The 12,420-nt window shown below is 37.3% G+C and overlaps 1 protein-coding gene across 1 annotated transcript in view; it reads right to left on the reverse strand.

Annotated features, from left to right (window-relative positions):
- The window catches only part of LOC139463738 (actin-related protein 3-A), a 52,306-nt gene extending 49,894 nt beyond the window's left edge, over positions 1 to 2,412 (reverse strand). Inside the window, exon 1 of the mRNA XM_071244993.1 lies at positions 2,296 to 2,412. Within this exon, the coding sequence (XP_071101094.1) occupies positions 2,296 to 2,336 (41 nt within the window). The 5' untranslated portion in view covers positions 2,337 to 2,412. The remainder of the gene's footprint in view (positions 1 to 2,295) is intronic.
- Between the last annotated feature and the right edge of the window lie 10,008 nt (positions 2,413 to 12,420).

The following is a 12,420-nucleotide window of genomic DNA, read 5'->3' on the forward strand; positions in this document are numbered from 1 at the left end:
GAAAGTAGGCTTTGATATAGGCTAGTTGACACGCTGGCCTCGGGAAGATGCAGTGTTGTCTGTGAGCGTCTATTATTGTAACAATGTAAGAACAAACTGCAACTGCAATAATTATCTCTACTGTGGCAGAGATAATTTCATGGGGAGGGGGAGATTGAGCCTAACTTTTGAAAAAAGCCCATATTTTCAAAGACAATTAGATTAGATATGATAAGTGGCATAACTTATGATTTATACATGGTGGCATTTGAATCAAGTCAAGAAAAGTCGGTTTGAAAGGTCAAGGCTGAAAACTAGTGTAAGAAAACTGTAAGTTGCCGTCGTACAGAAATGGACAGCTGTTCCAGTTGTGGAAACAGTACATGACTGGGCAGATGACAGTTTCATGACTACTGACTGTATGAGTGCAGTGCCTTCCATGACCCACTATGTTAGGAAGAGTTGGAGTCGGAGATAGACTTGAAAACCATTTTGACATTCTAGAATATCCTATCAATAAGAAAATTAAATGTCTACACTTTAAATAAACTAAGTCACCACAGATTTGTATAAGTATTGTTTTTCCAAAATTTGGGTCCATTTCTCCAAACTTTGCACTAACATTTAGGGTCATTTTCTCCAAATTGTCAGGGGCCATTCTTGCATGTGGCCATTATCTGCTGCACCCCTAAGGAATTATCATGTGGGACTATCACCAAGAGTGTCACAAAACCATAAATTAGCATAATATGAAGTTAGCAACTAGTAATTGTCTGCAACCTGGGGGTATTGCGGTATTGTTATGTACGCTAAACGGAACAAAATGCACTCATGAACCTTTATAATTATTAGTGTTCTCTATATCAGTCATAAGATGTAATTTATTTTATCTAACAATGCATATTATACTGATAAAAGTTCAATATTTACATCAGTAGCGCTGAGTAAAACCTGGGTCTCGTGCTTAATTTGACAAGGGAGAGAACTTCATCGTATCACGGTACAGGGAAAAGTTGTGTCTGGAGGTCCGAATTGGACAAAAACAGGACATAATTCTACCAACCACTAAGTATGATGATGCCAGACTTCTGTGATTTGTCCAGGCTAGTGCAAAGACAGCACAAGTAAAAATTTTAATGTGTAATCAGTAATAGGTATTCAATGAATGTTTAACGAAAAGTAAGAGAAAAATATTTTAAAAAATCAACAACAAAATATCAGAAATGATATTTAAAGATTGTTTTAAAAAAGATTGAATGACAATAATTTGTAAAAAAAAATGGAAAAGTCAACAATAAATATATAAAAATCACTTCTACTATGCCCAAAGTATGTATTTATCTTTTGGCTACTAGTGAAGAACGTATTTCTTAGTCTGGCATTATGGCCCTTATGATCTCCTAATAGATTCTGGGCACAGAGCGGGGGGGGGGGGGGGGAAATGTGCGGACTACGTAACTTCCGTTACCTTATTAGTCGCCATGAATATGCAGATGATCTAGTTCAGGTCAATAGAGAAAGTTTCCTTGGGGAACTGCGGGTTATAGCATTGGTCATTGATAGATATAGGCAATATTAAAAAAGATGCAAGAAGTAAGTATCAACGCACTTATAACTCCTTACTTACAGCAGACGGCACATTCCAAGGAAATTGAAATTGTTTAAGAAGCGAGCACTTCCTGGTTACTGATTTGCATTAAAAGACAGCCGCTAAGAGGCATGTTCCGCGTGAACTACTGGAAATCACAAATGCCGCGGTACCACGAGGTCCGAGTATACTTCTTTGCTGTGCTGACCTATAACCATTAACTAGTCATGATAAGTAGGAACACTGATCTACCATGCTCGTAGTATTAGCAGACAGATGCCATGTTGACTTGCTTGGTTGGAAAACTCACATATGACTGATTACAACATTACAAAGTACATCTGCTTGTGAACATTGCAGGCAGGCCAACACATTAAACCTATGATAACTTTTATTATGAATCGAAAATACCACAAATCCGGAAACTATTTTGTCTAGGGATGGGTATGGGACACAACACATTCCTTTCCCCAAATTACTCGATATCGATTACTTTGACATGATGGATCCTACTGCTATATAGAATACATAACTTTGATTACTTATAATTATCACCCATACATATTGATAATTACAGGAGAAACTCCTTCATATCGCATGTTCAGAGATTCACTTCCGCCACACCCCTTCGAACGACTTCGTCATGCCTCAGTTAAGTTTCTCGATTTTCGCTCTGAGAAACGCTTAGAGGGAAACTCCATTAGTGAGTTCATACATATATATCTTACCCTGTGCCATTGTCAATCACAACAGCAGGTAACCTGGACATTCTGTACACTGAAGATGTAGATCTAGATCTACACTCACTGCTAAAGAGAAGCGCACGGTGTCGTACCGGAAGTAGCTTAATGACGTATTCGTGCGACGGTTAATCAGGTTTCTTGTTCTCGACCAGGCGTTCTAGGGTATGACTGTTTTGGGAGCAAACATGTTTTAAGAAAAAAGGAAACTTCGTCTTTGAGCCACGCAGTATTGTATTTCTTATCACAATATTTCTCTTGAGTATATGAGATACTGTTTGTACTTATACCTTGACAATTGTAATTCACTCACAGTGACACAAGTAGAAGGATCAGGCTAAACCGGTTAAGGTGACACGGGTAGAGGATTAGGCTGAACCGGTTACTGTGACATTGGTAGAGGACTAGGCTCAACCGGTTACAATGACATGGGTAGAGGACTAGGCTGAACCGGTTACAGCGACACGGGCAGAGGACTAGACTGAACCAGTTAGAAGGACATGGGTAGAGGACTAGGCTGAACCAGTTACAGTGACACGGGTAGAGGACTAGGCTGAACCGGTTACAGTGACATGGGTAGAGGATTAGGCTGAACCAGTTACAATGACACGGGCAGAGGACTAGGCTGAACCGGTTACAGTGACATGGGTAGAGGACTAGGCTGAACCAGTTACAGTGACACGGGTAGAGGACTAGGCTGAACCGGTTACAATGACATGGGTAGAGGACTAGGCTGAATCGGTTACAGTGACATGGGTAGAGGACTAGGCTGAACCGGTTACAGTGACACAGGTAGAGGACTAGGCTGAACCGGTTACAGTGACATGGGTAGAGGACTAGGCTGAACCGGTTACAGTGACACGGGTAGAGGACTAGGCTGAACCGGTTACAGTGACACGGGCAGAGGACTAGGCTGAACCGGTTACAGTGACACGGGTAGAGGACTAGGCTGAACCGGTTACAGTGACACGGGTAGAGACTAGGCTGAACTAGAAACTGATTGCCAAGAGTATTTGAATATCATAACGTGCCAAGGGACAGTGTTAAAGCTGTGTTTATGTAGACGTAACATCGGCGTAAGTACCAAACGTACAAACAACGTTTTACACAGTAGAATTGATATTTCTAAAATCTATAACTTCTTTTTTTAATTTCCACATCCACAATCCTTCTTGAACAACCGACCCATGTGCTACCAATGTGTGACAGTGAAACATTCGCGGAAACATGACCTGCCACCAGGAAGTATAAATTTACTACCGCCGTGACGTCATCACACTGACAAATGTTTTCCCTCGGCTTTTACATGACTCCTCATATATGGGTGTAACTATTGATAGCGTAGGAAGTCGTATAACTGAATGTGTTAAACTGATACATACCGACACATCTATAAGTCTACCATACCGCCCCTTAGTTCATTCAAGATTCAAAAATATAAATTAACACATGCCTTAAGAAACATATATAAATGAGAGTTAGTGCAAATTAAAGTCTGATCTCCCGTAAGTTCTGTTAAGTCAATGTTCTCGACCAGACAATTGAAACCACTAATCTGCATACTCTGTGCAGGAAGGAAATAGAAGAATAACGATTTGCATAACAATGGTGTAGTAATTTCCATGTATATCCTCTAATGCCCAGTTCATGCAGTTATCGTGCCATATTCTATCGAAATCTTTTTCACGATCTAAGAAAGCAGCATGAACTGCATGTTCCCTATGTATGTAATATTGAATGCCTTCGATCAAAGTAAACACTGACATAATAGCTCCGTGTTCTTTTCTAAATCCAAACTGGAGCATATCAGGACAATATGGGTCAAGCCTACACGATTTGTCTTCTATGCGTTTGAAGGGTAATTTTTCGAAGAGCTTACCGAGATATGATGTTAAAGTAATACCCCATCCCCAACCCCCCCTCCCATATATTGGTTTCATCATGCCATGTCTACAGTCATGGGGTACATATTGCAGTTTTATTATATGATTAAAAAGTATGCATAGGAAGAAATAAGATGTTCTCCTGCATAAATATATATATATTTCTTTAATCTTATCCGGACCTGGGGATTTATTTGCTGAGTGATTTAACGGCCTCTCTTATCTGTTGAGATGTAAGTTCCGCTTCCAATTTCCCGCCAGGACCCTCTCGTATCTGTTTGAATATCTGTACCTTACTGGTTATGTCTTCTTTAAATCTTTCAGAATTGCAGGGTTTGGCTGAAAAGTATTTACCAAATAATCTGCAAACATCTGAGTGTGTGGAACCGCTTTCATCTTACATATCTATATGTTATTATTTCATCCGGGTTGGGAAAGAAGCAGCTCTACGTCCAAAACCTTAGCCTAATTAATGTTAAAAATGTGTTCTGTTGAAGTGTGCTAAAGCGATTTTGGTGTGGTTGTGTGGTTGGTGTGGGTGTCTTATCATATTTTAAACTTATGTTCTGATGAATGTTTACATGAGACATATCATTTCATAATACCTCGAGTGTTGTTTGTCAATTTCTTCACTCTGTATATCACAAAAGGTCAAGGATCACGAAATGACAATTGAAACCGCCAATCTGCACAATCTGTGCAGTCGATAACAGCATCAGGATGGAAGGTTTATAAATCTGCTTCAACTACTCTGATAGGTATGAATGGCCGACTATATGGGTTGTTGTCATTTCAGGTTATTTTGTTAAGAATTGTGATTGTTTATCGTTTTACCTCTAATAGTATCATCTTTAAGCGCGAGCCTATAGTTATTTTTAGATCTTTGTCACATCTATTACGGGTATAAGGGGGGGGGGGGGGGGGGGGGGACAGGTTGTATTGTGTCATTGTCTGTGTTATGTTCTGTTTGCGGGGCACATTGTGTTTATTGGCTTGTTTGGAAATACTAAAAGATACTTGCACGTCAGCCATTGTACATCACAACAATCAGTGCACTTGACAGATCACATCAAAGAGCAAACGTAGAAATAAACAACAAATCTAAAGGTTAGTATAATGTTTTAAGTGTTGTATATATGTTAAGTACTGAGTAGTATTGGTGTTGACGTCAATTAACTATTCTAGTGCATCATAATGTTTGCTAGAATGTATACTTAGCTGTGTATATTTTGTGCAGTGGCGTTAATGCATAAGTTTTAATACTGTTCAGCATTAACACTCATAACACATATGCTTTAAAGTGCTAGTTACGGTGCATAAATGGTTGAATGACACAATGAATTAATGGACGGATGATAAAGGTTTGACCATGACTTTTCGTGTACATTATCGCCATGAAGTTCATAGGTTATTTAAACAATACCACATTCAATCTTATTTGTAAACATTTGCGCATTTAGAATAATCTGAATGTGGTTTGTTTATTTTATTGCAGCGCTGTATGTTTCTCCCGAGGACGTGAATTAATCTACACCTCAGTGTCATCCACAGGGTTCGAAACTTATTATTGCGTAATATATTTTGCAATTATGTTGGGCACATAGTTCTCTGTCTATAGTATGCAACGCGTTTAACATTCATAGCAACAAGTGCGCTAGTAGGAAGTATTTGCCTCGTGTTTGTATTATCAAGGAGTTATCGTTCTTGGATGGTTGCCTCCATCAACATGTATTTATGAAAATGTCATTATTTCTGTAGAGTATCATTTATTGCGGATTTTTATGTGACTGTGTAAGTTTATCCTGAAACTATTACTTACTCCCTATACATGTGTTTCAGGGTGTCTATTTATAAGACAAAGTAATGAAGCCTCACACCCGCAGCCCGTGTCTGGTCTTCCTTGAAACCTACACAACTCCAGGTTACTTGATGGAGCGCGCAACGAGGACTTTGTAGAGTATTGATGACAGAGCCACCACAAGCTGACAAGGAAGAGTGTTCAGTTTTCTTTCCTAGGACTGATTGGAACACCAGCGACTTGTGCTGAGTTTAAGCAGACATCAGGAACCTGAGCTGACATTGAAATGTGTGCCATGAACTTGTGCTCATGATTTGTGATTTTATTGAATTCTAGATTAAATGCGTACGTCATGTGGCGTCCACCTGAACATCTACACAACTGATGCAAAAAATCATGATGTGTGATTTACTGAACTCTGTTTCCACGCAAGTACTTGTAACAATAAAGCTTTCTGTTTAGCCATCAATCATGTACCACAGATCAAATGTGTTTGAACAATGCAGTAGTGAGTTTGTTTTGATTTCATTTCTTTAGTTAACGACCGGCTATAGTTTGTATGTCTCCTCTTGATTACGTTGGCACCAACATGTTTAGTTGGTTTGTGGATCCACACCTTGTGTAATAATTAAATTTTCGTTGTGTTCATGGAAATTCCTGCATTCTGATTAGCTGAATTGGTCACGTGTTATTGCATTCATTTCCCAATGAATGTACAAAATTAAGCCACGCCCACCGCGGCGCACTACTTTTATTACTGCGGAATGTCGGGGAATCCCAATATTACAGTCGAGGGAATTCCCTTTCTGCTCACGTGTATCGTCATGCACAGGACTTTTAGCGACTTTCATTCATATTCATTGTCCAAACTACCCTTTGAAACCGAAGGCCGAGAATGAATGAAACAGCAAACGTGCAGGCTCGCTCGCCTGTTTTTTTCCCTCTCACCTAGGTTCAACTTTCATGTCTTCGGGTTTCATTTCTAACTAGCATTTCTCCAACTGTGTTTTACCGTAATCAGGGAAGTAATGTTTGAATCATGCCTTAAATGACCATGTTATTTGAAACAGCCGCCTTCTCTCGGACATATTTCTTCCGGTTTGTTACAGTCTGACTGTTGCAGTTCTTTTCGCCTCTTGCCTTAAATGACAGGTAAAATGAACATTGGTTTAATCCCACTCTCCGTTGATTGGCTACTGACTGTGTAGGTGTGTCCAGTTATGTGCATAAATTAAACGATCACCTGATTCATGTCACGCCACTGTATGTATTCCTACACCTGGAATGTTTATCAATGTCGTCATTTTTGTCTGTGCAAACTTTTGTAAGAATCCGCTACGCTACGCGGATTCATACAGTTTGCACATCGGTTTTTCGATTCATGCCTCAATGAACCGAAACAAATACACAGTCAATCCTCAATTACAAGTTGGATTATTTCAGTACTGATCAGTGACTTCTAGGTATTGGACAAATATCTTTCTTTCTTTTTTTTCAGGTCAGTATGTAAGTGTGTGTGTGTGACGTTTCCTTTCCACGTCTCGTCTATAACCTTTAGTGACAGCTGAACTTAGATAACACTTTAACTAGGGACTTAAGTTCAGTAATACGGTATGGTTATGTCATAGTCAGAACGGGCTTTCACACTGCACTGCAGTCACACTGTTTGCCAACTTTAATGGTCTTCCCCACATATCCACTAAGTGTCGAGATACAGCTGTCAAGGTTGGTGAATAAATTCACATTTCCATGTTTCATTTGGTTCTGTCCGACTTAATTGTGTAACCTGTATACATTCATACATATAGTTGTATATTGGTCTGCTGGCTCTGGTTACAGTTACTGTTGGGTTCTTTGGCATGCGTCATTGTTGTGAAGGTATTATTTTGACAAAATCAATTCGGTTATGAATAAGATTAGATTTTTTTCTCCTTTTTCGTCTTTGCTTCAACTTAATTTATTTTCTTCATTGTTTAACCTAGTATCTGCTTATCCATTCGCCCCATACACAAGTTTGATTGAACTTGTTCAAGATCTCTCCTGATTTAGATGAAATGTAAGGCAATAAAGTGGTATTTACTTAGTAAGTTGACATAATACCATTCTATATATCTAAACGCATTGTCTATGGGCTTCACGAATTCGTTTAAAATACGATGAACCGTTTTTGGTTTTATATAAAATAAACGAAGAGCCATTTAACCCCTAACATTTTACACACATGTACTTAACAGAGCACACGTGTAACTGGTTGGTTTAGAAGCAATATTCATATTGTGTATGTATATCACTGGATTTCAAGTTGAGTTGTATTATCAGCTCAGGATAAGAAACCAAAGTTTAGGGGGGCAAGTAGCGAAATGTACGCTACAGATTAAGGAAACGAAGATAATACTTGATATAAAGCAGCAAAATACAACAGGAGAATTCTTTATGTATCTTCAAATATTTTATTACAACTCAGTAATTCCAACGATAGACATGATGTCACATTCTTTTAAGAACAGACATCAAACATAGGATTTACCCCGACAACTGGCCGTTTTTCTTTCAAATATTTCAAACAGTAAAACTTCGAATTCAACGGAAATGAATCAAGTTCAGTCAGATATTTACAATGGCTACTCAAAAGACCTACACTTATTGGAGATCATATCCTCAGATTTGCATGGCTACAACTATATATATCCGACCACAACATGAGATTCATGATCCATAACAATTGTAACGTACATTTCAACATTGCTAGATTTGTATATAAGGCCACCCTGGTTTCAAACATTGTTCTCAGCATACACATTGCTGATCAAAACAAGAATATCTGAAGAAGTTCTTTACTTGCATACAAATATAGGTGAACAAGTTAAAATAATTTTACTTCTTTCATTATATTTTCAGTTACGTTAAGAGATTTTGAAAGAGAAACAAAACTTGATGTATAAAATGAAAGTGTCAAACTCCTTAGACCACTAGATTTGGCCAGGAAGACGAAAATGCAAACTTAAAACAATGGTTTGCAATACTCTTTTGAAATATAACTAGACAATTGCCAATCAGTAACGAACATTTCAACTGTAACGACCATATCAAACATCCATAAAGAACTAAAATATGTTTCATACTTCGTATGTTATTCATAAGCCTCATATAACTTGCTTCGTGTGTACTTATTTCAGATTAAATGATCAAACATCATTGTTATCAGATCCTATTCCCAAATCGTTGCCCAATAATTTCAACGTCAGAAGAAATCAATTTGAACATGCGTTTGGATTTTCCACTTGGAACTGGATCATGTAAACGTCTGTCATTCCCATGTAAGATATGTTTCGCCTTCCTTCTCCCTTTCTCTATAGGCCTTTGAATTTCTGCACGCGATTTTGCCATGTTTGCCTGTAAAGTAAACATGAAATGTACGTTACTTAATATGAAATGTATGTTACACTTTATAATTTACATTGATGACCTCTAAAATTAAACTGAATGAATTAAATATAAATCTAAGTTTTACATTACATTCAGTTGTGAAAGTAAAGTTGAATTCAGGTGGACAAGTTAAATGACTTCCATTCATAAAGTGATTGTGTAAAGACATTTGTCTTCTTTAAAACATTATTAACAGAACACTAGATTTCTCTAAATGTCAGTTTGGCAGAAAACATCAGTTAATTCTACATTATCCAAAACTAACTTACTTTTTGAACCGGTTTCCTTTTCTCAAATGTACGTTACAAGTGGTAACGTACATTTCCCCATCTTTGTTGAGGAAAATGTAACAGTGTCTCAACTTGACACGTAAATGCAGTTATTTTTCATGTTGTTTAAAACCTGTCCACTGGTTGTTACTCAAGATCACAAACAGATGCTGCCTGCAACACATGGAGAACAAGCGTGTAGTCGACGGAGTCATGTATATCCCCCGCCCATTTTAACACGTTATGGTCCCAAACCAGGTAACTGACCCAACATTTCTCATAGCCCATGTCAAAAAAGCTGAAATGGAAATTCTAAAATAAACATTTATAAAACTCCTTCATATCAAATGGCACCAGTTTAGTATGTGTTTTATATATAGACATGCAATGTTTAGCAAGGAAGTATTTAACAGTTTATTTGTTATACTCCATAAGTGAACCCAACCTATATTAAAACTTAAATCCAACTTGTTACCATGGAAATGTAAAAAGTAAAAAATTCTAAAAGCGCTAAATATCAAAAGGCACCAGTTCAGTATGTGCCTGGTAGACATGCAAAGTTTTGTAAGAAAGTAAATAACGGTTTTTGAGTTACGCTCCGGAAACGAACACCACCCTAAAAGAACCTAACTCCAACTTGTTGCCATGGAAACGTAAAAAAATATAATTTTTTTAAATTCCTAAATAGCAAAAGGCACCTGTTCAGCGTGAGTCTGTTAGACATGCAAAGTTTCATAGAGAAATATTTAACGGTTTCTGCTCCGGAATCGATTTCGGGACGCACACACGCACGGACGGACGGAACCAATTTCTATATCCACCGCCAACTTCGTTGGGGCGGGGGATAACTAAAGAAAGCAATCGGTAGCCTTAAAACAAAGCTAATTTCACGAAAATGGTTAGTTTCGTATATGTTGGTTACGAACATTTCAGTAACGTACATTACAAAACTATTGATAAGGTTTGACATTCATCTTTTTAAAAAGACCATTTAAACAGATGTAGTTTGTAAAGATCATGTCAGTGACTGTGGATGATTTACTGATGTTGTTGTCATGTTGAAGCATGTGGTTGTATTTCTATGAACGGTAACGTACATTTCACTTTAAAAACTACTATCCCACTTGTCCAGATCATCATGGCTATGAACCTTGTATTAATGAGGATACTATTGTATATACTCTATCATATTCATTTTGAAGGTTATCTTGATATCTTATTACATGACAACATTTGCTTCCAATAATAAATATCCCCATTTGGTTATAATTAAGGTACACTTAATTAATGTTACACACACGATTGGCGTAGCCACGAGTGAAAATATCTCCTTTTCCCCATCGCGAGATGAGAGAAACATGGTATTTCACAAGACACACGAAATATCCTATTTATAATATACTTTTTGTGCAGTTATCTAGCGGAAAACTAAATTATTTCATCACAATGTAAAACCTTAAAACGTAAATTCCCCCTAACACAACCCAAATATGGATTAAGAATATATTTATTAAATAAAATTAAGAATTATGTTGGTAATGATGTATCCAACGCACTCACATCCATTCAGCTACCTTCCACTATCACACTTCACACACTTCACACTCTTCACATCCTTCACACACACCCTCTGTCCCTCTAACATACACTTTCCCAATAGTTAAGGTTAACCCTACTAACACATTCACATTAAATCTCTATTAATACATCAATATATCATTGCATCAATGACAGAACATCAATACATCAATATCAGAACACATTAATACATCTCAACATCAACACCTCAATACATTAACATCTTTGAGGCATTAATTCTTCCAACACTTGAATACATGCATGTCAACAATTATCTCTCATTATGTACACAATATGTTCAAAGTCATTTAAACTTGTAACTATGTATAAAAAAATATATAAGCAATGTCCTTCATATGTAACTGATCTTATACCACCAGCTGTGTCACAGAACGTCAGTTATAATCTCAGAAACTGCCATGATTTTGTAGATCCATTTGCACGGACAACTACGTTTAAAGGACTTATATTATAGATACATTAGGCCAATGGAATAATCTATCATCAGGAAAATGGGATAGTCCGCCAATATCTTATTTTAAAGCTGTCGCATCTGAGCAGCCTACATCACCACCTATGCACTGTAATTGCGGTAAGAGATCTACAAACATATTGCCCACTAGATTGAGACACAATTGGAGCACACTAAATTCCGACCTGTTTCGTGTTAATGTATCTGATACTATTTCCTGTAAATGCGGAGCTCCTTGTGAAAATTCATTCCATTTCTTCTTCGGATGTACCTTACATGATGATTTTAGGGAGACATTACTGACAGCTATCGACAATCTTGGAGGACAAAAAACTCTACATAGTATTCTTTTTGGTGATCCAAACTTAGATGTTTTCCTGAATACAAAAATATTCTTGTCTGTACACAAATTTATAGAAACGAGTAACAGATTCAGTAGCTAGCATATTATTGTTTCCAAACTGTTAATCATTAATATTGTTATATCTATATACAACACTAAAATGTATAATATCAGGATATGTATGATATGCACACTGTCTTATTATGCAATATTATGTATAACTGTATATATGGAGAAGGCTGTAATAAGTGCTGCACTTGTGCCCAATCCCTTTGTCTTTTTGGACAATAAAATACTTAATAATAATTCGCCATGCCTCCTTCCACGCCATTGCATTATAAACT

This window comes from Haliotis cracherodii, unplaced genomic scaffold (assembly GCF_022045235.1).
Source record: "Haliotis cracherodii isolate W230 unplaced genomic scaffold, xgHalCrac1.p SCAF_16, whole genome shotgun sequence".
Taxonomy (NCBI): Eukaryota; Metazoa; Mollusca; class Gastropoda; order Lepetellida; family Haliotidae; genus Haliotis; species Haliotis cracherodii.